The sequence below is a fragment of the Coffea arabica genome, chromosome 2c, assembly GCF_036785885.1.
Source record: "Coffea arabica cultivar ET-39 chromosome 2c, Coffea Arabica ET-39 HiFi, whole genome shotgun sequence".
Taxonomy (NCBI): domain Eukaryota; kingdom Viridiplantae; phylum Streptophyta; class Magnoliopsida; order Gentianales; family Rubiaceae; genus Coffea; species Coffea arabica.
In genome coordinates, this window is record NC_092312.1 from 19,415,312 (window position 1) to 19,442,102 (window position 26,791).

The window sequence follows — 26,791 nt, forward strand, 5'->3', positions numbered from 1 at the left end:
ATTAGATTAATATTTTATTTATATACTAATGATGTTATACGCTGTTGGGTTTGTGTAAGAATAGTTATCATACATGGAAATCTAATGGTATGCACACTTCTAGTGTATAGAAAATTAGTTCTTCTCTATTAAGATAAAGAATCTTCAGCAATGTTTTGCTATTATACACTTTTATTACATCACATAGTAATTCAATTAATCTCAATTTGACTATCATATTACTGAAGGTGATATGAACCAAGTAGCTTGCGAGTGGCTCGACTTGAACTCGCGAGCTACTCGATTAACAATTCAACTGGAATTCGTATTGATCGAATTTGGACTACTTGAAAGTATTACTGAATGAGTTCAAGAATCACATGTTGTACGAACTCTATCAAGCATTGCATTAAATAATTAAAAAATAAATATTAAATATCATAATTTACACACACACACACACACAAAATTACTAATACAAGTTCGGCATTGTTCGATCTTAATATTCGAGTTTGAGTTGAGTTTTCGAGTTTGATACGACTCGACATTATTTTATAACCTTATCGAGTTAAACTTTCAATTATTTCTGCAACTTTCTCAGTCAATCTCAAGCATCAGCTCCTTGAGTCATTCGAGCTTGAACTTGAATAGCACCTTATACCCTTTGAGTTTGAGCGCATCTCGGCTCGACGGCACCCTACGTACGTGTTACCATAAGAAAAAATGATCTGGGGCATGCATGAATCATGACGTGGGTTTTGGCTCCGCTTAGCGACTTTGGTAAGTTTGCCACCGTCTCAAGACACTAGTGTTCATTGGCAACATTGCATATTAGATTGCGCATGCATGTTGAGATTTTTATACTTGAATTTTCTAATACAGACGAGAAACGTCAATCATCTGATTTAATGATGATCTGGGATCGAATCAAGCGCGATATAATTCGCTCGCTAATGCCGCCCGCCTTAATCACGGTCTATTCATACAAAAGGAACTGATTATTATTGCCAGGCATTGGGCGAAAGAAACGCCACGCCACAACTGGCATTCGAGGGGAGGACATATCATGCTGCCAATTGCGCGGTATGCAAACATCCATGACGAAAGGATTTTGTTCAGAAGGACCTGTAAGGGCAGATAGAGGCTTCTGGGCAACAATGGCTAGAAAGCCTTTTGCTTACGATGCAAAGGCATTTGAAATTCATATATCTAATCGATATCACAATTCATGATGAGTGAAGATATTGAGCATTTCAAGAAGAATTTTCACTCGTGCCTCTAAAAGATTAATGGCTGGATGTCTCGTGAAGAAAACATTCAGAAAAAATTACTTCAACCACAACAAATAAATTTTAATCACTCATTTCACTGCTGCTCATCTTCACGCTTTGATGTCTCTTTGATCTCCTCTGCTCCATCATCCTAGTGACGTGAAAAAATGCAGGCGTCATCAAAAGAAAACGGAAATTTAGGACATTTCTGAAATCAATGCAAGAGATGGACATCGAAGGACATCAAACAACTGCCGGGGAAAGAGAGGAAGCAGCATTACCTGCATGTCTGATGTCCACAAGGTCAGGTTGTCGCGGAGAAGTTGCATAATGAGAGTACTATCCTTGTATGAATCCTCTCCCAGGGTGTCCAACTCTGCAATGGCTTCATCAAATGCCTGTTGAACAAGAGATTCAAGAAAATTACATACATTATGCCACCAAAGACAAATGAGTTCATCAAAATTTTAAGAGAGAAGCATTCTAACAGACTACCAGCTCGGTTGTACTTCAGGCATGCACCCAATTACAAGCAATCAATAAGTCCATAGTTTCTCTGTAGCTATATGACTAATGTAAACTATGTGCTGCAAAAGACTAAAAATGTACTGCATTTCCGTGAAATTCAATGAAAAGACGCCTCTCATGATCCCAAAGAAAAGGTAAATTCGGTGCCAAAAGATGGCTCTTTGTTAGATGCTCAACACACAATAACCACAATTAAATTGAAATAGCAAATATCTAATCACACAACTGTCACCTGTTTTGCAAGATTGCATGCTCGATCTGGCGAACTCAGAATTTCATAGTAGAACACGGAGAAGTTAAGAGCCAACCCAAGTCGGATTGGATGTGTAGGAGCCAACTCAGCAATTGCAATATCCTGCAATAAAGAATTTTCGATTAAAAGCTGAGAAAAAGAAACAAAAGAGTAGAGGCAGAGAAAAGCAGATCACTGCTATTAAAAGCACTCTAGAACACCTGTAACTCCGAGCAGCAAACCAACATAGATTATTGATCATGACTTACTAGATTAGATGGTGACAGCCCTAGTGAAAAGTATATATAAGAATGGCGAGTTTACTCAAACTTGACCCTCCAAAATTAGAGGCTGGATCATGATTGGAGCAACTATTTGCTCGCATCTGTATATCCTTGTCATTGCTTCAGGCTCAATCCTAACATACCGCCAAACTAAGACCAAAATTCCAAACAAAAATAAATATTTACAATGATAAACGCCGGCAACGGCTGACACAGAAAAGGGAAAGAAAAAAAAAAAAAAAACACTGGCACATGTTCTGTCACAGCCTTTGCATGATAATATAAAAGATTGATCCAAACATCCTTCTCAATTGACCAGAAAATCTATTTCCACTTTGACGCAACAAAAACTTTCTTCTTCACGGATAACCACCTATAAATATAACTTAAACAGAAAGATGACTAATCCCCATATAATGCTTTATCAGAATATTCACGAAAAATAAAAATAAAAAATTTGAACGTTTTACAATCAAGAAACCAAATTCATCAATCCACAAAATAAAGGGACACATAAATGAAAATTGAATCAACATCCCGTCAAACACAGAATACCTTTAACAAAAGAAGCACAAAAACCAAGCAGCAAATAACATTCAACGAAAGATACCTGGGCAGCCTTGTAGGCATTAAGGGTATTCTCAGCAGCCTCTTTCCTCTCGGAACCAGTCTTAAACTCAGCCAAATACCTATGATAATCCCCCTTCATCTTCAAATAAAACACCTTGGAATCACCAGCGCCAGCTGCCGGAATCAACTTAGCATCCAGAAGCTTCAAAATGCCATCACAAATGGACGAAAGCTCCCTCTCAATCTTCCCCCTATAGTCCTTGATAGCGTTCACATGGTCGGCATTGCCTCGTGACTCCTCTTTCTGCTCAATCGACGATATGATCCGCCAGGACGCTCGGCGGGCTCCGATCACGTTCTTGTAGGCCACCGACAAGAGGTTGCGCTCCTCCACAGAGAGCTCGTCGCCTTCGCCCACCGAGGCGGAGACTTTCTCCATGAATTCCACCATTTCTTCGTAGCGTTCGGCCTGCTCGGCGAGCTTAGCCACGTACACATTCTCCTCACGGGGCGATGGGGCCGCGGAAGCCATTTTCTTATTTCCTCTTGGGGCAAAGGAGAAAAGGAAACGATTGGAACTTTTCTGAGATCGGATCTGCAAGCCAAAAAGAGGAGGAGAGGAGTAAAAAGGGAAGGGTGGGTACAAACGATGCTTTATAGGAAAAACAAGAGGACTGTATTTTTCCTTTCGTTTTTTCTTGCTATTTTTGTAATTATTCTTTTTTTTTTTTTTTGGTAATTATACGATATTGATTATAGACTTATAGTAGTAGTTTGATTTAAATTATTTCTGGGCATTCCCTTCTTCAATAGCCAATGGTAACGTTAATTGGAGATTACACTAGTAGCAGTGCATAGAAATTTCTTTTCATTGCTTAAATGGAGAAATATTTAGTTGAAATGTGTTTGATTTGATTAATACATTCCTTTTTCTTTGGAGGAATATTAGGACACTGTTACTCGCTCGTTAATGATTGTTTTCTCGGACAAAAATTAAGTCAACTTCGATACTAGTAGTAGTAGAATATGCCAATTAGCAGCAAGCCAGCAAGGTCATACTCAGTAACAGTAAGGGAAGAAACAGAAGAAAAAAATATGTACCACATTTACCGTACAAAAGCGTTTCCCCCCAATTCCAAATAAATGGACCAACATCATTTTCGCCATACTGAATTCTCATGACATGAATCTCGACAGAATACCAGTTAACAACATACATCTTCTGTTCCAAGCTCAGAATATCGCATTTCAAGATTGACACCATCCAGTTGAACGAACTATGCTCCACTTGATCAAACTATTCTGCGTATGGGATTTCAGATGACCATCCCATCTTCTGCTGCATGTGCTTGGGAAGTCAATAATGTATTTACATCTTGAAACCAAGCCGCTTTGGGGCTGTCAGAGAAATTAATAATGTATCATATTGTCATACAACAGAACTGGAATACAATAATGTCACGCTGGATTATTGCATGAACTGTGCAAGCCCGTCTCTTGATCTTCTATGGACTAAATAACAATAACGCAACCCCCTGAACAGAGAGAGAGAGAGAGAGAGTCAGTGTGTGTAGTCTCTTCAAAGGAAATAGCACTTTGGCAGTAAATGCACTTACTGAACACGCAATGATTCACATATTGACGGTAAAATGATTAGTTCATCTTCTGTCTTCTTCCCATTATTTTTGCAATAAGGTTCAACTGCAGTATTGTTGCCAATGCGCAGAGCTTCTGCTGAAACCTTAAAATTTATTACTCTGCACCTGTTGGCAGCAACCAATATAATGAAAAATATGTCAAAATCAAGGGGTCGAAACCAAACATAAACATAAATCAAAGTAACATACAATTGTAAGCTTTTAGACGAACCGAGTTGATCAGACTGAATCTCGTGCAAGTCTAATGGGTGAACTGGTTTATCATATAGATGAACATACTTTTACTGAAGCTCCTTAATAGCCAAAGTAGAAAAACTTCCAGTGAACTCAGCTCCATTCTACTTATCCATAAAGAATCATGAGCCTAATTGTTATGCCAATAGAACATAAGAACAATGCTTTAACTTGTTTATCACATTAGATTCTGAATCATGTATGACTTTAAATTACCTACATGCAGACAAGGTCTTAGCAATTCAAATTATCAAAAGTAATCCTACCTCGTATGCATAAACAGGAAAAGTGCAATCTTACCTATTATCAGCTCCCTCTTAGCTTATAGTGGTGAAAGTTTTGGAAATTCACTTGAAACCTGAGAAGACCTGCAGCTGCAAGCCTCAGACTGCAAGATCTCAATAAAATATTTAACCCTGGTCTGAGCTAAGATGTAGTGGATGACACAATGACACAGCTGTCTGAGGAGGAGAAGTTACGCCGTCAGCGAAAACTACAAAGCCAAGTCTCTCCCAGGCATTATGTCAACCTACTGAAGCAGCCAAACCGCACAATTCATCTGAGCCTACAATGCCAGCGTCTGGAACTTTTGCTAGATTACTTTTAGGTGCATCATCAGCTAAAAGACCATGACCAAGTTCATCAGTCAATAAAGCATACATTTTCTTTGGCAGCAATCCGGAATCCCACAACTCCACAAAAAGCTCAAATACTGGACGGTAGCAGTGCCATTTGTAGAGGAAACTTTTCATCAAATTTAATGTACTGTTGTCTATCTCCACCCCCACATCAGACATTTCTTGAAGAATTCCTTTAATCATTTTGACATCTCTATCCTTGCAGAAACCAGAGAGTACCAGATTATATGTGTATATATTAGGAGTTATACCAAGGTCCTTCATTTGGAAAAACAAATTATATGCCTCTCCAGCTCGACCGCCCTTTAGGAGTCCATTGATGGCTACAGTATAGGACACAACATCCAGAGGGAAATTCTGTAGAGCAGCTTTCCTGAAAAATTTGATTGCACTGTGGAAGTTGCCAGTTTTTATAAGCCCATCGATGATTATAGTATGAAGATGAGAATCAAGGCCAAGATGTTCTTGAACAATACCATTATACACATTAACTGCCTCATGAATCCTACCTGATCTGCAAAGTCCACTCAGTAATCCAGCATAACTATATTTATCTGGCTTAAAACCCCTGTCTATCATGTCATTGTAAAACTCAATGGCGCCAGTTGGGTGACCGGCCTTGCAGAAATAATTTAGAAGGGAGTTACACATCACTAAGTCAGGTTCTATGACCAGTCCACTGATTAATAAAGGTAGAAGAAGAAACTCCTGGGAAGAACAGATGGCAGACAAAATAGAACATATAGTGTAAGGATCGGGGATTAATCCTTGTTTTTGCAGATTAAAGAAGAAATCAAGTGCTTCATCATATCTTCCCATCTTAGATAGATGATCTATTAATACATTGCAAAGAAACAAATCAGGATAACATCCCCTGGACTCCATGGCACTTAAGATCTTAAAAGCCTTGTTAGGCATCTTAGCTTCTAGAAATCCTTTAATTAAAGAAGTGCATGTCACAATGTTTGGAGAACATCCACTCTGAACCATTTTGTCCAGTAAAAAACTCGCAACATCAAGTTGGCCAGGCTTACAGAATCCATCAATTAACACAGTCCACACACTCACAGAGGTAGGAACACCCAAAGTAATCATAAGACTTAATAGCTGCAATGCCTCTTCCAGTCTACCCAATTTGCAATAACAATTCAACACAGACAAAAAAGTCTCAGGATTAAGAGAATAACCATTTCTCAACATGTTCCTAAGCACATTGCGCATGTTAATCAAATCATTGAGCTTGCACAAATTACATACGGCAATACTAAATGACAAAAAATTTGGTACCTCAGTCTCCTCCAAAACTTTAAGCGCTGCGCCAACCTTCCCAATCTTAAACAGCACATCCACAACGATATTGCGAGCAAAAGTATTTGGGGTATAACCATGGCGCAGCATTTCCTCAAAAGCCTCGAAAACTAGCTCATACATTTTCCCATACCAGAAAATTCTCAACAAAAGCAGCAAAGTCTGAGGTTTTGTCGCACAACCAACATGAGCTAACTCCTCAAGGAGTCCTCCAAGCGTGGAGAATCTTTGAATAAGCCGAGAAACTACATTCACCATATGAGAAAAGGCGGCCCTATCATGGAAATAATCTGGCTGGCGAGCACACCACAAGAAAAAGCTTAAAGCAACTACATCCGAACGGCAATCTATCAAAGTTTTTTGCACAATGTGAGGATTGAGCACTATATTTCCAGAACTCTTGCTATAAAATTCTTCCCTAGTCAAAAAAGTCTCAAACTTTTTGTGCTTTTCAGTTGTTGGACTCTGAAGTGGTGAAGCAAGATAGTGAATCGCAACCAAAGGTTGGCTCTTTACAAGAAAATATGAAGTGGGTTTGAGCTCTAAAGCTTTCCAGAATTTATATCTCAACCGCCATATCATCTCCAGATAATGATTTATTATTACTGACTTTCGGTAAGTCCACAAGCAGCATAATCAAATTCTTGGAAAAAATAAAATAAAGAAGAAATAAATGACCAAAGCATTTCAACTTGATCAGTGTGCGTAATACAAGTAAAGTGGAAGAATAAGCTTACTGGTTTGGCAGCTGCAGAAATTTTAGGAGGTCGGTATTTCTCAATTAGCTAGAATTGATTGATGGGAGTTGCCAAAGTAAATAATCTGTGGAGCAAGATAAAATTTTGGTGCAAACTTTTTTTTCAAATGGAGGGTTTCAAATAAGTTGGTGAGCGGGGTTCCGGTAGCGGGAATATTGCCGTTCTTTGAATACCAAGAGGCGGAACCGCGGCAGAGAAGGGTTGCTGGGTGGTGGACTGGACTGGACTGGCGCCTAGTGGGCTGTGTGAGCTTTCATTAAATTGCCATAATCTGTTTAGGCATTTAGCTTTAGGTATTGTTTGGTTCCCACATCCCAAGTGCACATTTCTCCCTCTATAATATATATATATATATATATATATATATATATATATATATATATATGCACTATTCTGCATTTTTTTATTGGAAAATCTGCCAAATTAGCCCTTCACATTTTAAAAAAAAAAATTTTTGTTTAATCCCTCATATTTAAAATTAGCCACAATAGTCCCTCAGATAAAAAAAATTTTGTCCAATTGGTCCTAAAACTCGTTTTCGCTCGCTTCTCCAGCCAAAAGGTGTACGGCCTCTCTCACGTGCCTATAATTTTGATGACAAAAATGAAAACGTACTTTATTTCCTCTTAAGAAATATATAAGCCATCAAAATCCTAAATATAAACTTCGATTGAACAAGAGAGATTTTAACTTTTTCATTCTTCAATATCATGTTGACAATGGTGCCAACAATGAAGGTACAAACCTCACACTGCTTTTACGTTATATGTTTTGTTTCTTCTTTGGACTTAAGTTGAATTCTTATTCAACACAATCAACAAAATGCACGTTCAAAAAGTAAGTAAAGTAGCCCAAAGTAATTTTTTCTTTTCAAATTATCTTTTCTTGCTCGGCTTCCAACCGATTGATGGCCTTTAATAAGCTAGGTATTATTGACACTGATCTATTGCACACTGGGGAGTCATACCACTTGAAATAGTGACAAGCACGATTTACCTAAAATGCAATAATAGCACATATCAAGAACCAATTTTCACTCGATATTAAGAACCAATTTTTCTAAGATAACCAAAATGAAATATGCTCGAGCTTACTTCGTAGTTTTGGCAGCCATAGAATCTCCCTTTCGGATTTGCAGGTTTCCAAGAAATCACAATCATTGGTTCTTTGCCACAATGAGATTGATCATTGTTTGTTTCCATTGTATTTTTCAATGGGTGAGTTTTTTAGACGTCTTTTTTTTGCTCTTCTTTTACTACTTGTAAGTGACCATACTGAAATTTTCTTCTTTGATTGGATGTTTGATGGCTTACAACTAGGATTTTAATAGCTAAAAAGGGAGGACGGGAAAAAAAGGCTTGATGGCTTATATTTTTTTTCTTTTTTTCAACAAACAAAGAGAGAAAACGAAGCGTGTCTTCATTTTTATTCTTGAAATTATAGGCATGTTAGAAAGATATGTACTTTTTGGCCGAAAAAGTAAGCAAAAATGAGCTTTGGGACCAATCGAGTAGACTTTTTTATATCTGAAAGACTATGGTGGCCGATTTTAAATGTAAGAGACTAAAAAAGTTTTTTTTTTTTTTTAAATATGAGGGACCAATTTGACAAATTTTCCTTTTGTATTTTATTAGTTTTCAGAGACTTCTCATTTCTCATGTTAGTAACTAATGTTGAATAAACCAGTCATGGTACCTAATTTATCTGTCAAGCTTTTACTACGTGTTTCTGTTAAACAAATATTTACTACAATTTCTAAGTTCTTTTTCCTTCATTAATAAAGAGGAGATCTCTTTTTAATAAAAAAACAAATACAACGGAAACTGGACTGCTATGAACTTTATAGTGGCATTTTTCTGGCCCTGATTGGGCATTAACACAATGAAAAATGCATTCGTAAGCTGCTGTAACACAGTCATTGGCATATGAAGTAAATAAGGCAAAAGGGAAATTGACTGAAGAAGTTTTTATTTAGTGGTTAAGTTTCAAATTTCAGGATTTGGAGATTTTTGGGTCAAATTGCCTTTTACTACTCTTCATTTCTTGAATTCCACATAAAATTTTTTTAACAAAAAGGCAAAAAGGAAATCAATAGACGGACGAAGAATCACTGGAATGGTATTTAACAACGGACTTCTTGTCTAACTTAATAGGCAGAGTAAATATTCATGGAAAAGGAAGATGAAACAAACGTTCAATACCAGGGAGATTGATACGAGTGTAAGATTAAATAGTTTGTACTAAACTCCATTTTTTTTGGGGGTTTAGCAGCACTAAATTCATTAGCTAAGGACTATCAGCAAGGAAGTTATACCATAAAAAAGAAAAACCACTCATAAATTGATTAAAATGGCTTCTAAACCAGACGCATTATTGAGAAATGCAGGGCAAGAACTGTGAAATCCCTGTTAATGACGTTGCAGGTCAGTTAAAATGCAATTGCCACAAGAGAATCTTCAAATTTCTATCACAGAAAAGAAATCATCCAAGGCTGTAAGTTTTGTAACCAAGAAATTTTCTTGGAAAAGGATTATTCTGAATCCATCAAAACTCAAAAGTAAAATGCCCCTATTTGATACTCATTCTGAATCAACAAAATCCTATTTTGATGCTTATAATCCTGACTTCAGCTCCTGACTGAATCAATAAAATTAAGAATGAAGAGCCAAACAAGTGCAAACTTCTGCTGTTTGAACAAGAAGTGGGGCGAGCTTTGTCATGAGCCTTCTGCTTCTGCAGCTCATTTAGACCTGATTATTCAGTGGTTTCAATTTCTCAGCAGCAGCACTAGCTGCAGATGCTGCATCACTCAGTCCAAGTTTCTCTAACTCTTTTGAAAAGCTATCCACGTCAGCAGCAGAAATTTTATATGGACTATGGGCAGAGCTTGGAAAAGAACCGCTTGTTACTTCTTCCTTGTACCCCAAAAGAGCTTTATTGATGACATCTCCGACATGTGCATACTGTTTGCAGAACCTTGGAGTGACCTGCAATAATTGCGTATCAAGCACTAATGAGTTGTCAAATCCAGTATTTTATGAAGGCAAAGGAGATTGAGAAAAGTGGAAGATCCAGAAAAGCGAAATAAAATCCCAAACCTTAGCATGATGTGGGTGTCGTAGCATCCCTAAGAGATCATGGTAAACTAGCACCTGGCCATGTGAATTGATAAAAGGTGGGAAATAAAATAGTCAGTAATTTCAGCCTAACGACTCATAGTAAAGAAATAGGAGGGCCCTGAACTTGATCATTAAGGATAACAAAACATGAAGAGAACTTGCGATGCTGGCCATGTTCCAATGTCAACCAATAGCATCAAAATTTACAGTGCAATAGAAAAACGTTGCAAATCAATGAGAAAGATCATAAGTATCAACATTTGGTGGGAAAGGTTTTCATATTTTGCCAGTAACTACTAAGGCAAAGTTGGCGGATGCAAGCATAGGAAGTCAAAGCATTGGCTTTTGTTCAATTTTCACTACATCGAAAGGATACATTTCTGAAGTTTGCCAAGAAATCAATATATCCTCTAAGCGGATAGATGATATTTCCTAATGAATCCATAGAACATTTTTCTCGAGCAAACAATCTTCCAAAGAAATCTTACCCAAACACATATTCAGGAAAAACAAAAAAGAGGAACTTCCCCAGGATGTCCACACCTCTTTTAACAATATGTCACTAACTGTCATCACTGCAAACGGCAGGCAAAAAAGTTGACCTAAACAATAATCATCAAGCAGTTGGAGGAAAAGTTCATTCACTTCATCAAACCATTGAATGTGACCATTTTCTCTTCAGACGCTCTTCAAAGTTGTTAAGGTTCTATTGGAAGTCAGACTGATTAAACAGCTTTCAAGGTTTAGAATATTGCTTATCTTGTTACTCAATCAAAATTGTCCTAAGCTCTATTTCAACCAATAACAGTCAATTTGAAGAGAATATGTAACCAATTTACAAAATGCATCAAGGAAAATGAAAATTGTCAATACTGACTTAGTAACTGACCAAAACCTCATGGAACCATTTACTTATTTTTGGAATATGTTTAACAATATTTGTCAGTCAGTCCTGGGATGAAGAAACAGAACTTAAAAGCAACAAACCTGACCACTACAAAATGGACCTGCACCAATGCCAATAGTGGGGATTTGAAGAGCTGATGTTGCTGCAGCAGCTACAGGTGCAGGAACACATTCCAGAACAACAGCGAAACAACCTGCTTCCTGCAATGCTATGGCAGTCTCCACAACCTGCAGAAAGACATAATTACTCTTTAGATAAAGTTCCAAAAATAACCAAACAAAGCCCTGGGAGAGCATCCCCTGCTAAGGATAGGATTATGAAAAGATTACCTTTACAGCACCAGCAACATTTCGACCTTGAGGTCTAAATCCTCCCAGAACGCTAATAGCCTGAGGAGTAAGCCCAACGTGCCCCATAACAGCAATCCCAGCTTCAACAATAGCTTTAGCTGCAGTAATTCTTGATGGTGCTCCAGCTTCTAATTTAATTGCATCCATTCCTCCTTCCTTGAGTATCCTAACTGCTGTATCAACTGCCTGCTCACAATTCAAACTGCAATATCACCAACCATTACACATTCAAAAGAGATAGAAACCACATTTCGTCTAATTCGGACAGAAACTGCATAATATGAATTTGCTAGAACCTTGCAAAGAATAATATGAAATAATTAACCCTAACAAGGACTCTCAGCAACAGTTTCACTTAAAAAGCCAACAGTTGACAGGGACGGGTGTAAGACGACTCAGTATATCCGTATTCTTCCATATTTTTTTCCCGTTCAAAAGTCTGCCTTCCCAATTTCCCTTTTTTTACCCCTCTATTTCCTCCAAACCAAATTTTAAAATGCAAACCTCCATCAAATAATAGAATAAAAAACAAATGGGATTGAAGTTGCTTTCATAGTAACATCACAATACTGAGAATATGCATAACTACCCAGAAAAAGGTAAAAACTGAAAGTACTATTTTTGCGGGCAACAAAAGGAGTAGCATGCACATCACCTGATGAGTACTGGACTCATAAGTACCAAAAGGTAGGTCCCCAACAAGGAGTGGATTCTTGGCGCCTCTTGCCACGGCACGGCAATGAACAAGCATTTCTTCAAGAGTAATAGGCAAAGTGGTGTCATGGCCATGAACCACCATGGAAGCAGAGTCACCCACAAGGCAAATATCAATGCCAGCAGTGTCAAGATGCAGTGCAGACGGATAATCATAGGCTGTCACCATTGTTATGGGCTCCCCCTTTTTATGCTTCTGGCGTAAATTTGTCAGTGTCACTCTTTGGTTTGGATCCTGCGGCTTTGGCCCTCCATAAACTGTGTTCTCTGGAACATTGCTCAAACACCCTGTTCCCAAAAGGATCTTGGAAAAGGATTCCCTTTTGGTGATAAAGCCTAAGGACTTCCTGATTGAAGTGAGAACTGCCATTCAAACTTGGAAAATAAAATCGAGATTTTAACTTTCTTAGAATCTTGTAGGTGGAAATGTGAAGGGTCGTAATTATATTATTTAGGAAATTGGGGTGGAGGGAGGGGATTGGTTTTGCTGGCCCCTTCACTTCACAGCTCAGTTTTGGGGCTGCCCCACCAGCAGAACAATTGGGGAAGATGAGAAATGGGGATACGCTGGGATACGTTAGGTGGACTGGTGGGCTGGTCACAGGTCAGTCAGCAAACGAATATTGCAACCACTTTTGGCAGTGCCAGGTTTATATATAAGTTTTTGTGGGACGTTAATCACGTCATCCATGATGAAGGACGCAAATTGCAAATTGCAAATTGCGACCACCCAAAATAGAAGCACTTTCTTCTGACATTTTAAGACATCGACAATATTTGCATCCTTATAAGCTCAGTGTTATCGCCTCCCACCATTGGCTACAAAATGTGGCAAGCCATTTAAGTGGCTTCCACACGAGTGCATAATATATTCATCTGTCGATAGGTGGGATGGCTTTCACATGAGTGCATAATATATTCATCTGAGTCGATAGGTGGTTCAGTCCCCTCCCATGATACGCCTTTTAAGTTGCCATTCTTGTGCCAATGGCAGAGAGCTAGAACTCTAATCAAGCAAAAAAGCTGCAACAGCTGAACTCTTAGATCTTTGATCCACCATTTCAGCACTTTGCCACGAGACAAAAAGCTTTCCGCTACAGTACCATTATCATGGTTGATTTCACAGGGAAGTCTTCAACTTAATCTCCTGTTTGGTGCAGCTGGTAAGGCCAGAGGAGATTAATGAAATAGAAGTGTGACGGCCACATTGATGGGAAGTGTAATCTTTAGCCTTCAACTCCCATAAATGTAAAGCAGAAGTACGTTCTTGGGGCTGCCATTATGGGAAAAAGCCATCCTGAAGGACGACTTTAAATTGTTCGAGACTCTCCCTCTGACACGACAAGAAGACAAAGTCAAAGGTATAATTACGATTTCCAGATAATTTCATTTATGCAAGACTCGAATCCACATTCTCACCTGATAAATAGTGAAAAACACGAAGGCAGAATGCGCTTTAAGATTAGATACCACTCCCAGCAACCATTCTAGCTGCCACAAGTCCAGCGGCTAAAGCAGTGCCAAATACAGTATGCAACCTCACACAGTAATATTTTGCCATGAAAATTTTTGTGTTGTCCTATAAAGTTGTGAATTAGATCAAACTTCAGAAGCATATCCAAGAAATTATAGAAAGGACAGTAAACGAAGGGCCAATATTATCATAGGGAAAGAAAATGGTTCTGTGGTTCTATGTTGGGAGAGGGTTCACAAAAATGAATTCTTTTTCATTTTTTAAGGAAACAAAATGCGGCATCCATCAACTGCAAAGGTAAGGGTTGGCTTGGCAGCTGCCATAGCTGCCACACCATGTCCATCATTGCTTATGCAGTAAAATTTGGAGATCCTACCTAGAAGTACATGTCAGTGCAGTTCACTTAAACTGACGTATTGAACCCTCCATAGGTTATCACTCAACAAATTCAGTTCATGTGTGGCTATCTCACATATATTTTTTCCAATTTTAAGACTTAAATCAATCACTCACCTGGTGATTTTCTGCCACATATCTAATTACCAATCTCCCAATTGGGACTGTTAGTCCACAAAGAATCTGAAACAAAAGGGCAACCAAATTTGAAAATTGATATGAGGAAAATCTTTTAAGCAACAATGTGAAGACAAAATTGCAGCGCACTAAAACAAAATTTGACTAATGTTATTGTCAATGGCCCTCCAAAGTAAGCTTCTCCACTTCATGAGGTGATCTGTTAGCAACAATTTTGGCTTTGTCCAAGCCTACAAGCTAATAATAAAAGGAGTTAAAACACGCTTTAAAACTCACAATGCATGTGATTGGAAGTCCGCCAAAAAGACCAAGAACAAGCAAAGATGAATAGAGAACCACCACAGCAATTTTCACCACATCAGAGCCCGCTCTGGTCCCCAGTCTAACCTGGAATAACATAGTGAGATGTGCATGATTAATTGATCCTTCAGCTTTTTCTTTTCAATGAAATTTTAATCATCATTATCAGTGCACTAACCAAAGGGGACATTTTTCCAACTGCCATATCATCCTTTACCTGGATTATTCATCATAAGGTTAGTAGTAAAAGTACATGGAGAGGAAGGGAAGGAGGGAGAGGAGGGAGGAGAGGGAGGGAGACTACCTGATGAAAGTGACTACAGAAGAGGATCAGACTTGTTGTTAAACCAACAAGAATTGATGCAGAAAGGACAGTGCCGGTAATTGGTAGCTCACTATCATTATACAGAATGAACTGCATAAGCAAAAGAATTTCCATGTAGTAATTGCAGGTAAACTATACAAGTAACTACCATGTCCTGCTCTGAAGCAAATAAAAGGCAGCTGTAGCAAATGGGCCAAATGCTGCAAAGCATAAGGGTTCTCCAAGTCCCTAGTAGCTTAGCCGAAATGGAGGGCACTGCAACAAAAGTTTTTGGAAGGACGTGAGTTTTTGGACTTTCCCATGCACAGAACAGTTGACAGGCTATAAGAAAGAGAATTGCTCCAAGATTTATTGCTTAGAATTTGTTTAGTAGATGTCCCTCACTAAGAATATGGTGAGAGAGGCTGGGGAACCTGAGATGAACATGAAGGGGTATGAATTATAACATCATGCAGTATCAACTTAAGGTTTGCAGCTCTCCTGATTAGGGTGCTCCGGAGGTACTATAAGATGGTAAAGAGACCAAGAATTGTACATGGATGAAGTGGGTGCAGGTATGAGAACATGAAAGCACATGCATCACATAAAAAGCAAGATAAAGCCAAGAAGACCCATTGTAATCTGTAGTGCTCCTGTAGAAACAGTTTACAGGCACAATAGCTTCCATATTTGCTTTTCACAAGCCTACTCCATCTTGATCCACCTATGTTTATTCCAATATGAATTGTTTAATTTGATGCTAGTTTAACTGGTGCAGCAAGGGATATGCATGTGCTTTGGGATTATCTAATTTCGTGCAAATTGTACCACCTGGTATATGTACCCACAAGTGATTGCAGATGCCAGTAATAATATTGAGCGCACATTTCCTGCCTCCAAGGATGCCCAAATAAGCCCCATAAAACCCAGAATGAGTGATAAAACTGCAGCAACAAGGGTCCCTGTACGGCTTCCATCAAATAATACAGTTCCAATTAGCCAATTTAGAACAAAACTGTTTAGAGGAATGTAGAAGACAAACTCTAACGTGCCTCCGATGTTAGAAGAGTATTTAAATAGTTAATTGTACTTTGTTAAGTTGACTCAATTGAAAAGAAAAAAGTAGCTAAGTCACTGGGGTAACGAGAATAAAACACTAAACATGAAATCTTACCTGCCCAGGATATTGACAACTGACTCTTTCTTGTTCTTATCTGCCCCTGTATCAAAGTCATAAACGTCGTTGCTGCCCATATTACACATATATAAATGAAGGGGTGAAAAGCTGTCAGCTGATATCCAAATTAAATAGATCAACTGGTGATATGCTAACAAAGAGCATATCAACCAAATGACAGGAAAGAGAGATAAAGTAACAGATAAGAAGGATGGAGAAAACTTTAATGAACTTGACAACCTCACTCTATTCTTTGATCAAGGAACAGAGATTACAAAACTAGAGAACCTCATTTCTATGTTCAAAAATCCTTAGCTGCAACAACTTCCAACCCCTGAGGGGATGCTTCCTATTAACTAAATGGAGTTGATTTTTCCTTTTCTAGTCTGACATATTACAGCAATTAACTCCAAAACTTTTTTTTCCCTTTTCATCTTTTGATCAATATTTGTACAATAAATTTATTGACATTTATTAGAATGGAAGAGATACCAATCTGAATCCTAAAAGATTAAGCATCTAACCTTAAGTTGAGCCAAGTGATGATAAGAGCTGACGAGGCCAAGAGAACAACAAAACGCCCAGAAGAAAACAGGCCTGTCTGCAAATATGCAGCTGCACTTGCTACCTATTTGCAGTAATAGCAGCATATTATAAAGAAGCTAGTAATTAAGTGTTATACAATAGACGTTTGTTGTTGACTGACTGAATGTTCCAAATAATCCTACACTAACAAATATGCGGAAAATTAATCATTTCAACAGGAGAGCTCACTCTCTCGCACTAGAACTACTATTAAGTCCAAAACAGCACGTTTTTGAATTCCCAGGCCGAAGTTGAGAGAGCAGTTAATAGTGCTATGTGCCTAAAAGAAGTTAAAGAAAATAATCCTATCATTAAAAGTCAGATAAAAGCTAAGGAAACAAAAGTTATAACTGCCATGCAATGATACTTACAGCTAGTGGAATCAAGGCAACAGAATAAATTGGTAACTTGATCGCCCTCCATATTATGGTTGCTCTAGGAGTGTCATCTTTTTCCTCTTCAATGATAGTATCAGACGTACTCTGGAAAAAGGTTTTCCATTGTTGCCTTTGCTGCTTTACTGCAAGTTGCATTATGCTGGGCTGGTGACATGTTTTAGGGCACTTGCAGAACCAGGGCCTTCTTATGTTTCCAGACAAGGAAGGCACTGGACAGAATCTGCAATAAATTTTGTTTAAGATGGTATATAAATGAGGAATGTTTTCCATCTTGTGCCTTCTGCTGACTCTAATTGACTCCTTGACTGGCCATAAAGCTAGTAGCCCTCTTCTCACCCAGAGTAATAGATAAATCCTGCACTACCTCTTTAGCAATGACAATAAACCTGAATCTGATTTGAGCAGGTTACTAAAGCTAAGAAAGACAGGAAGCCAATACTTCCTTGACAATATAACCTTCATCATAGTAGTTTGTAGGTGTAGCCTAGAGTAATGTGTAACTATCATTGTGCTTGTCCTTCAGTTGAATCACTCTCTGTATCTGATATTTCGTTTCCTTTAAAAATTGAAAGAAAGAACAGCTGAGATCAACTAGAAGATTAGGTAGGAAACCAAGTTAGGTGTTTTATTATCATTCTCTAAGCATCTTGCTCAAAAAGCTTTAGTAAAAGTTAGCAAGTGCCATAAACAAAAACACTAAGCAACATTGATCGAACAATTTGGGGTGTTGGTGTTACAACCTCTCTCTCTAAACTCCCCCCCCCCCCCCCCCCAACACAACCCACTTTTTTTTTTTTTTCTCTGTTGGTGGTTGCCAAAATTTAGGTGACAATGTCCAAGCTAGCAGTGAGCTTAACAACCTGAAAGAAGTCTTTTTTATTTCAAATTTTGCATCATATGAACATGTTGTAGCACAAAATATATGAGAAATTACATTTGAAAAGGGTGAACAAAGAAATATAAGTGGACTTGCCTTGTACTGTTGTCTCTGTAAAGAAAGTGATTGTTGAGTTTGTTGAGGCCAAAAGCGCGGTTCGGGTAACAGAATGTAGCTGCCATAGCCAATCCTACTGCAACAAAGATGCATATTTTTCAGCAATCTTGGGGTTAAGTCAGGTAATCAAAATTAAGAAGGATAAACATTTACCAGCAAAGAGAATGCATTAAAACTACTAAAACAACAACAAAAAACTTAGAAAAAAAAACTTAGAACAGCACCGTCCACCTTGAGAAACAGACAAGAAGCACCCAAAAAGAAGACCATGAAACAAGAAGGCACAGTCGGCGCTCACAGTTGAAATTGCCAGAGGAAAAGAAGTAAAGGCTTAGAGAATTAGAGGTAATACCCATTATTCCATGAACAGCAATAGAAGAAGCAAGATAAACAGCAGGACTAGGATATAGGAAGTTGGAAGTGGGAAATTTACCCCAGAGAGGGAACAAGACGTTATCCATACTGGAGAGTGGCGCAAATCTAGCCAAACCAATAATGTGTAGCCATGTTGGCATGTAAATAAAAGACCCGCTTCATAAGCTTTACGGCAGTTTACTGAGGATGGATCGTGTGGACCAACATTCCTGTTGTACGAACATTCCGTACAACTGGGTGCTGAAAAAGTTACCATTTAAAGCTACTGTCCATCAAAAATTGCCTCGAGGTTAAGATTATCTTGGGTTATTATCAACGAACATTTGCCTAACATCATAGGAATTTTGCAGAAGGAAAGTAATTAGAATGACTTCTCGGGAAAATTTGGAAAAGAAGATGGGAAGAATTGAAGTTCATATGCAGGGTCTAATTTTTTTTAGGAAAATTGTGCATGGGCATCAGTTAAATTTTATGTATTTAAAAAAGAGATGATGAATATATTTTTAAATGATTAAATTATCCTTATAACGTTGTGCACTTTATTAATTCGAAATGTGCACCTTAACGAATGAAAGGCAAACATTGGTAAATACATCTGAATGTGCAAATTGAAATCAAGATATTTGCACTTATATATATACTTAAATAATATATATATATGTATAACACATGTGCATATACAAGAATCAGAATGTGCACTCATATATTTGATAGTGCTCGACTCTATATAACATGTGTGCATATATAAGAATCAGAATGTACACCTAATCGTCATTTGATAATTTTGTCTACAAAACAAATTCTTTTACCATTTATGAATGATAATACTTGCACGATCTATAAATTTCTAAAAATTTTCACCCTTGTGAATTTCAATTCTTCCTAGCTCCTTTTTATTAAATTTTCCCCAATTATTTTATTTACCTTTTCCATTCTATGGTTAGAACCCAACTTAAGCTGTTCATGCCAGATTCATTCGATTAAAAGAAAAAAAAAAAAAATCAACTCGTATTGCATGTAGAATGGGATGACCTACAACTGGGCTTAGTATCGCGGGCATAAATAGAAAAGAGAAGCGTGGGGGGCGGGGGGAACTGTTCCACATCCATAAGCTATAAAGCCAGCATGTCAGCAGAGCTCTGGGGTATAAGAAATGATTTAGAGATTGCAAACTCTGCGAACATAGCTCATTTGGAGGTGGAAGTCTGACTGTTCTGATATAATTTCCTTTGATTCATTCGAATGATAACAGTAACACTGATCATTATGTTAGTCCCATATTGTCGGATGGCAGATTCCTCCTATGGCAGCTCCAGCAACTTAAGACTCTCCCATGTTTATCGTGAAGCCAATAGATGTGCTGATGCGCTAACTAGGATTGGATACAATGTGGACAGCACTTTTGTTATTTTTTATGTCTGTCCACCTGAATTGGCTTCAGTTTTTTGATGAGGAGCAACGTGGAGTCTGTTTCCCGCGTTCGATTCCTCTGCAATGTTTTTTTGCAGTATGTAAACTGAAGTCTACTTTTATTAATGCTATTCTCCTTTTATTACCCAGAAAGAAAAGAAAAAAAAAAAAGCTATAAAAGCATTCCCAAGGATACGAGGGAGTATAGAGTTACACTAGAGTGGAAATTCGGACACTGACCAATCTGTTTAATGGTCTAAATAGCTAAACTCCTCTCACAAATCTGTAACATCCCTTGACAATTTCTTGATCTGTCAAGGGCAGCATCGCCAGCCGCTTGTCCCAAGCCCGTGTTCCTCGAACAACGCCACAAAGTTGAATATATCAATCGTAGCAACTGGATTTTGTTTGACACTCTGACAAGAATAATGTCTCGTGGCTTTTGGACCCTCTGAACTACGCTAGCATCCATTCTCCACAGACAAATCTTGCGTCTCTGCCCTGTCTCCTGGGACGGGAACCACGGGGGAAAAGCGCCGTCCATACAATACATGAAGTTGTTTGTTCATTTCCCCCGAGGCTTAACTTAGCTAACATAGTAGTAATATACTAGCTAGCTTTAAATGCCAGCATCCCTTTTGCAGTGTATCACAATTCTGACATTTTCAACCACAATTTTGATTCTTCATGGCTTATCCAATTTGCAAGGATTCGCGTGCACACCTGCCCGACCTTGAACAATGTGAAAAGGATGCGCTTGATGTTGAAACAGTTGATTTTGTTGCAGGAGGAGCACAATATGGTTTTCATGGGAGAGGAGTATACTTGACGTGGAAGGACGTTTGGGTGACAGTTTCCAATGTAAAAGAAGGCACCAAATCCTTTCTGCAAGGACTTAATGGTTATGCAACTCCCGGTCAGCTCCTAGCGATCATGGGTCCTTCTGGTTGTGGCAAATCAACTCTTCTGGATGCGGCAAATCAACTCTTCTGGATGCATTGTCTGGTAAAACAACAACTTAAAACTTTTTATTTTATTTTCTTTATACTTGTACTTGAACGTCAGCTCCTATTAAAAAGCCTGTTAATTTTTTAACAGCACTGTCCATTAGAAAACTTAGCAACCGGACTGAATCTTTTGTAATTTTCTCCATTGGCGCAATATGGAAACTTGAATAATCATGGCCAATCTGTTGATGTAGTGTTTTCCCATTCGAGGTTTTTCCTTTTATGTTCTAAACTTCCAATGTGTTGTTCATTTACATAGGTTTCTGGATGTGTAATCTTGATTTCGTGCCACCCCAAAATGCAGCTGTTAATTTCCTCTCTGTACTTCGCATAACAAGTCCAAATCCTGGTTTCCACAAAATTCTGTCCCATTAATGTCCCTTTTCAAGTGTTTCAGTAGAAATTTTGGAATTTACTAGCAGAAACTGTCAACTCTTTCAGGGAGGCTAGGCACAAAGATGAAGCGGTGTGGCGAAATTCTGATTAATGGCCGACAACAAGAGCTTGCATATGGGACATCGGTATTTGCTCTTCTCCGCTGTTATCTTACAATGCCAATTACAAAACCACTCTAGTTCTAACTTTTGCTATCACTTTTAGCCACTAAAGTTAAATTCTTGGTCTATGGAGATGAAAATTAAGAGCAGCTGCGCACGCGGATTTGGGTGATAATCATTGACATCTATGCAAGAGCCAAAACATACTGAAATCAGATAAATAAATTGTTCCCAGAGACCATTTTATCACTTCTGTTGATGGCAGAAGAAAGTCAGATTCACATCATGATTGACTACATGAATGGAGATGAACCCTGTTCCTTCTACTTGATTGGTAGAAAGGGGAAACCTTCTATACCTCTGGGATCACAGGAGCTCTTTCTTGCCATTCTCATTACTTAATCCTGATGGGATGTTTTCCCCCCTTCCTTGCTAGAAACCTGAGTTCGAGGGCGCAAATATAATGTAATTAATAAAATTGGGGCTCCTCAAGTTTTCAATTGGCCATAAAAATCACTTATAGCTAAAAGTACTATAAAATCTGTAATTCATTACCTTGTGCTTCTTTTAGGCCTACGTGACTGATAATGACATCCTAACATGGACATTGACCGTTAGAGAAGCTGTCTACTATTCTGCTAACCTCCAACTGCCAAATGCAATGTCGAGATCAGAGAAAAAAGAGAGAGCAGAGAGAACGATAAGGGAAATGGGATTGCTTCCTTGCTTTGATACTAGAATTGGAGGCTGGGGCATTAAAGGCCTCAGTAACGGGCAAAAGAGGAGAGTGAGCATTTGCATGGAAATTTTGACGCGACCCAAGCTTCTCTTCCTTGATGAGCCAACAAGTGGACTCGACAGTGCTGCTGCATACTGTATTGTAAATAGAATTGTTAGACTGGCTCGGCATTATGGGATGACTGTGGTAGCATCTTTGCATCAACCTAGCAGTGAAGCCTTCAAGCTCCTTGACAATCTTTGCCTCCTCTGTTTGGGTAGGACAATATACTTTGGACCTGCCTATGCTGCAAATCAGGTGAGTACAATATCCTAGAATTGTTAAACTGGCTCAGTGCCCCAGTATCTTAGCTGACTTTGCTTTCTGAAGTTGAGATGTGAAATCCGTTTGAGTTGACTGATTTTTGCCTGCTTCAGTTTTTTGCAGGGAATGGCTTTCCATGTCCTGCTCTCCAGAATCCAGCAGATCATTATCTGAGGATGGTCAACAGTGATTTCAGTGAGGTACTTAGCCAGTTAACTTCACCCTTAGCCACTGCATAGAGCTTAAAGCTGTTCCAGGCCGGAGGTTGGGTTGACTCCCCTTTCCCACTTCCCCTTGTACGTTGTCATTTAGGTATCTGGTAATTGAATATAATGTGAAACCATTTTAGGACATTCAATACGGTGCTGGAGGAAAGACAACCACAAGGGAAGTAATTGATATGCTGGCAGAATCTTATAGATCGTCTGATGCCTATAAAGATATCCTGAGACAAGCGGCAGAGATGGATAAACAAGTAAGCCACTTGAACTGATGGAAGACCTGAAGCAAAAGAAAAGCTTGCGCGATGTTTATTAACAATTGAATATTCTTTGACATGCTAAATTTCTCATTTATGAGGTGCAGAGCACTGGTACGATGGAGAAGAAGGGGAGCCCCGCAAGCTTCTTTATACACTGCCTCGTCCTCATTGAAAGGTCATTTCTGAATATGTACCGTGATGTAGGGTACTACTGGTTGCGCCTTGGTATAAACATTGCATTAGGTTTTGGGTTGGGTACCGTGTTCCATAATGTTGGAAACAGTTACAGCTCCATCAATGTAAGTTCAATCATCAATGTTTCTATTGACTAGGTAGGAGTTTCACGCCATGAATTTTTAATGTTCTCAGATATTCACGTTTCCCATTTTTGTTTAGGCCAGAGGTTCTATGCTTATGTTTGTAGCATCGTTATTAACCATCATGGCTATTGGAGGGTTCCCATCAGTTGTGGAGGACATAAAGGTTAGACCATTCATTTTATTATCAACTTTATGATCTCCCGGAACAATCTGTTGGATATGTTTTGCCTAATTAACATGTGTAGGTCTTCAAGCGTGAAAGATTAAATGGGCATTACGGTGTTGCAGCATTTGTTGTCAGCAATACAGTTTCTTCACTTCCTTTCTTGCTCCTAATATCTATGATTCCTGGAGCAATTTCTTATTACCTTGTTGGACTTCAGCAGGGAAGTGACAGGTTTTTGTACTTCATAATGGTACTCATTGCATGTCTTATGTTGGTTGAGACCCTTGTGATGATTGTGGCGACCATAGTGCCAAATTTCCTCATGGGACTCATCACCGGTGCTGGACTTCAAGGTTTAATGATGTTAAGCGGCGGTTTCTTTCGACTTCCAAGTGATTTACCAAAGATTTTTTGGAAATATCCGATGTACTACATTGCCTTTCATAAGTATGCATATCAAGGACTATACAAGAATGAATTCCAAGGGCTAGCATTTCCCAAAAATCTGTTGGCCGGAGGATCTTCTAATCTGGTAGATGGTGAAACTATTTTGAGGGATATCTGGCAGGTGGAGATGGGTTACTCCAAGTGGATTGATCTGGAAATCTTATTTGGAATGGTGATATTGTACAGACTCTTACTCTTTGGGGCTATCAAGATTGCAGAAAAGTTTTAACTTGTCAGGCTAGCACTATAATGGGGTTCGTTGGTTGGTTATGTTAGCGCGAAGCAGCAGTTTGTAAATTCCAAACTCCCACCAACAAGTAGGGTAGAATGACACGAGTAGACGGCAATGACAGTTTCTAAGCAGTGCAAAAGTAACTGATTGAGATTCCATCACCTCTGGTGTCTTTAGTATCCCCAGAGATTGACGAAAAAGCATCTAACTTGATTTATGGTCTGCTAGATAACATAAAAAACGGTTGAAACTGAACCTTTTCAAATATTCAGATGTTCCGAGTGTTTGATAAATAAAAATCCATCTGCTGAACTTGTGTGTATTTTTTTCAGCACAAGAATCCTAACTGCATGCTTAATTCTGATAATAATCAATAGAATTACTTCAACTATCTTATCTTATCTATCAAATCTACCCTTGTTTGTTAATTATATTCAAAATTGTTATCTAATTAAACAACTTGATATTCTCTATCTAACGATTTTTTGTTTTTCTTTTCTCCCTTTTTAATGACTTTCACATCTTCTCCATACTCCTCATACACTATCTTTCATCTTTTATACTAATTTGATTTAAAAAATAAATATTGTCATTTTCATACCTAACAATTTTAAGTTAAGTAAATCATAGGTTCTAATTCTTTTTGAATGAAAAGATATAAGGGCAAAATTGTCAAATTAAATTTATCAAACATTCAGTTATAAATATTTATCAAATAGTATAAATCGGTTTGGTATTGAAATTAAGACTTTCATATATTTCTTTTTGGTGCTTAAAATTCAGCAAATTAATTATTTCAGAATTCAAACTTTTGAATTCAGATTCAATTTTATCAACCGGAACCTTAGAAGTGATGCTAAATCTGGTGAGTTGCCTAGTTGCTTGGACTGCTGTCTAATCTAACTTGTTAATTCTGGTGGAGGGTTGTCCCAAGATCGTTGTTTAGAGGTCACTTCAGTGAGAAAATGAATCACTGGACGCCCAATAAGGCAAACAGCAATTAAACATCTTCCCATTTTCAGTTAGCTCTAAGTTGCTGAGCATTAAAAGCTTTTCATTAATATCCTTGTGTATACACCAATAATCATGATTCATACATTTTCCTTGCCTTGTCTGTGGAAGAAAAAAAATCAGAACATCAGACACACTAGTTGATATTCCATTGATCCGAAGAACGCGCACAAGCTGATTGGGTGCCAAGATGACAGCTAAATGGATGGGCTACAGGAAGCCATCCATGCAGAGTAGCGCGCTAGCTAGTACTGCGATGACAACATGGCACCGGCAAAAAATGCAATCAAACTCAGAACACAGCTACTAATAACTGCTAACTACTTAGGGTGCCCACATGATGGATGCGTGTGAAGAATAGATACAACTATTTTGCAAGACCGATACTTGAGGAATGAGCCTTTCGAGGTTTCAATTAATTTGATGCTGAAGTTGTCGCAGAACGGAATAACAAAGGCCGACGCGGAGAGTGCGTAACCTCAAAAGTCCTCAAGTACGAGACGACGAAGAAGACAACTCTTTGATGGGTTAATTTCATTTCAGAAGCCTCCCTTTAAGATTTCTGATAACTGCGGCCAGTGCCCCTCTAATTTGAATAATCACGCATGCACCCACTATTTGTATCTTAGGTAATCATTTGAAACTATTCATGGCCGAGATTTGACCACATCTCCTGCTGGATACATCTTTCTGGTGAGTTTTATCTAACCATTAAGTGCTCATGCCAAAAGTACAATCTCAATCAAATGTAAATTCAATACAACGGGTTTATCTTCAAACAGTACGTACGTAGTTATGCAATGTAAAAAGTATCCTTTTAGCGTTGGTAGCCAGCAACTTGATTGCAATAAAAAGATGATCTTGAGTTGCCTTCAAGCAGAAAGCATGCAATTTAATGATTTACATGATCATCTTGAGATTTCAAGACCCTGCTTTAATGCATTAACAAGGACTCCTTGTGTTCGGCTTCAGAAATCACAATCACCCATACAATCCAGCCCACCATGATTAAATCCATCTACTAATAAATCATTGAAACTACTCGCACCGATCAACTCCTTCTCTACTCCACTAAAATTATACTCCCTCCGTCCGTCCCACTTTAATAGTCCTGATTCTTTTTTCACACAGTTTAAGAAAAAGTAGTTAACTTTGTTGGAACAATTAATTTAGCTAGTTATTTTCCTAAAATACCCTCACATTAATTAGAGTGCAACTTTATGGGAGCTTGAATTGATGGTAAAAAAGGAATAAACTCTCATTAAATGGGGTAGGTTTATAGTAACAACAACTTACATTGAATAAAGGTATTTTAGAAAAATTAAAATACAACTACATTCTTCGATTGGAAAGTGAACTATAATTTGGGACAGACGAAAAAGGAAAACAGGACTATCAAAGTGGGACGGATGGAGTAAATGGCATTGGTAGTCTTACTATATATACATATATATATATATTGTATCCTCAAAACTCCAATATTCCTA

At 38.2% G+C, this 26,791-nt stretch overlaps 4 protein-coding genes and 1 pseudogene across 8 annotated transcripts; 1 reads left to right on the forward strand and 4 right to left on the reverse strand.

The window, feature by feature from the left end:
* Positions 1-1,137: 1,137 nt before the first annotated feature.
* Positions 1,138-3,550, reverse strand: LOC113726624 (14-3-3-like protein B). The gene is made up of 4 exons (XM_027250439.2): positions 2,905-3,550; positions 2,011-2,133; positions 1,532-1,648; positions 1,138-1,401 (listed from the first exon to the last, which is right to left on the reverse strand). Exons 1-4 carry the CDS (start codon positions 3,394-3,396, stop codon positions 1,345-1,347), a joined length of 789 nt encoding a protein of 262 aa, XP_027106240.1. The 5' UTR covers positions 3,397-3,550; the 3' UTR covers positions 1,138-1,344.
* A 347-nt stretch (positions 3,551-3,897) lies between these two features.
* Positions 3,898-7,773, reverse strand: LOC113726619 (uncharacterized). 4 transcript variants are annotated; one of them, XM_072075002.1, is made up of 4 exons: positions 7,440-7,773; positions 5,057-6,996; positions 4,481-4,627; positions 3,898-4,399 (listed from the first exon to the last, which is right to left on the reverse strand). In XM_072075002.1, exon 2 carries the CDS (start codon positions 6,958-6,960, stop codon positions 5,281-5,283), a length of 1,680 nt encoding a protein of 559 aa, XP_071931103.1. In that variant the 5' UTR covers positions 6,961-6,996; positions 7,440-7,773; the 3' UTR covers positions 3,898-4,399; positions 4,481-4,627; positions 5,057-5,280. The 4 variants fall into 4 exon arrangements, with proteins under 4 accessions (XP_071931103.1, XP_027106233.1, XP_027106231.1 ...); XM_027250432.2 differs by having other exon boundaries at positions 5,057-7,049; XM_027250430.2 differs by having other exon boundaries at positions 5,057-7,345.
* A 2,126-nt stretch (positions 7,774-9,899) lies between these two features.
* Positions 9,900-13,024, reverse strand: LOC113726623 (3-methyl-2-oxobutanoate hydroxymethyltransferase 1, mitochondrial-like). 2 transcript variants are annotated; one of them, XM_027250436.2, is made up of 5 exons: positions 12,492-13,024; positions 11,816-12,022; positions 11,567-11,713; positions 10,559-10,612; positions 9,900-10,447 (listed from the first exon to the last, which is right to left on the reverse strand). In XM_027250436.2, exons 1-5 carry the CDS (start codon positions 12,918-12,920, stop codon positions 10,205-10,207), a joined length of 1,080 nt encoding a protein of 359 aa, XP_027106237.1. In that variant the 5' UTR covers positions 12,921-13,024; the 3' UTR covers positions 9,900-10,204. The 2 variants fall into 2 exon arrangements, with proteins under 2 accessions (XP_027106237.1, XP_027106238.1); XM_027250437.2 differs by having other exon boundaries at positions 11,816-12,038; positions 12,492-12,850.
* A 147-nt stretch (positions 13,025-13,171) lies between these two features.
* LOC113726622 (2-carboxy-1,4-naphthoquinone phytyltransferase, chloroplastic-like) lies at positions 13,172-18,790 on the reverse strand (annotated as a pseudogene).
* A 1,998-nt stretch (positions 18,791-20,788) lies between these two features.
* On the forward strand, positions 20,789-24,624 carry LOC113726621 (ABC transporter G family member 1-like). The gene is made up of 8 exons (XM_072076811.1): positions 20,789-21,106; positions 21,531-21,629; positions 22,177-22,641; positions 22,761-22,847; positions 22,997-23,122; positions 23,233-23,427; positions 23,525-23,611; positions 23,835-24,624. Exons 1-8 carry the CDS (start codon positions 20,789-20,791, stop codon positions 24,288-24,290), a joined length of 1,833 nt encoding a protein of 610 aa, XP_071932912.1. The 3' UTR covers positions 24,291-24,624.
* Positions 24,625-26,791: the final 2,167 nt, after the last annotated feature.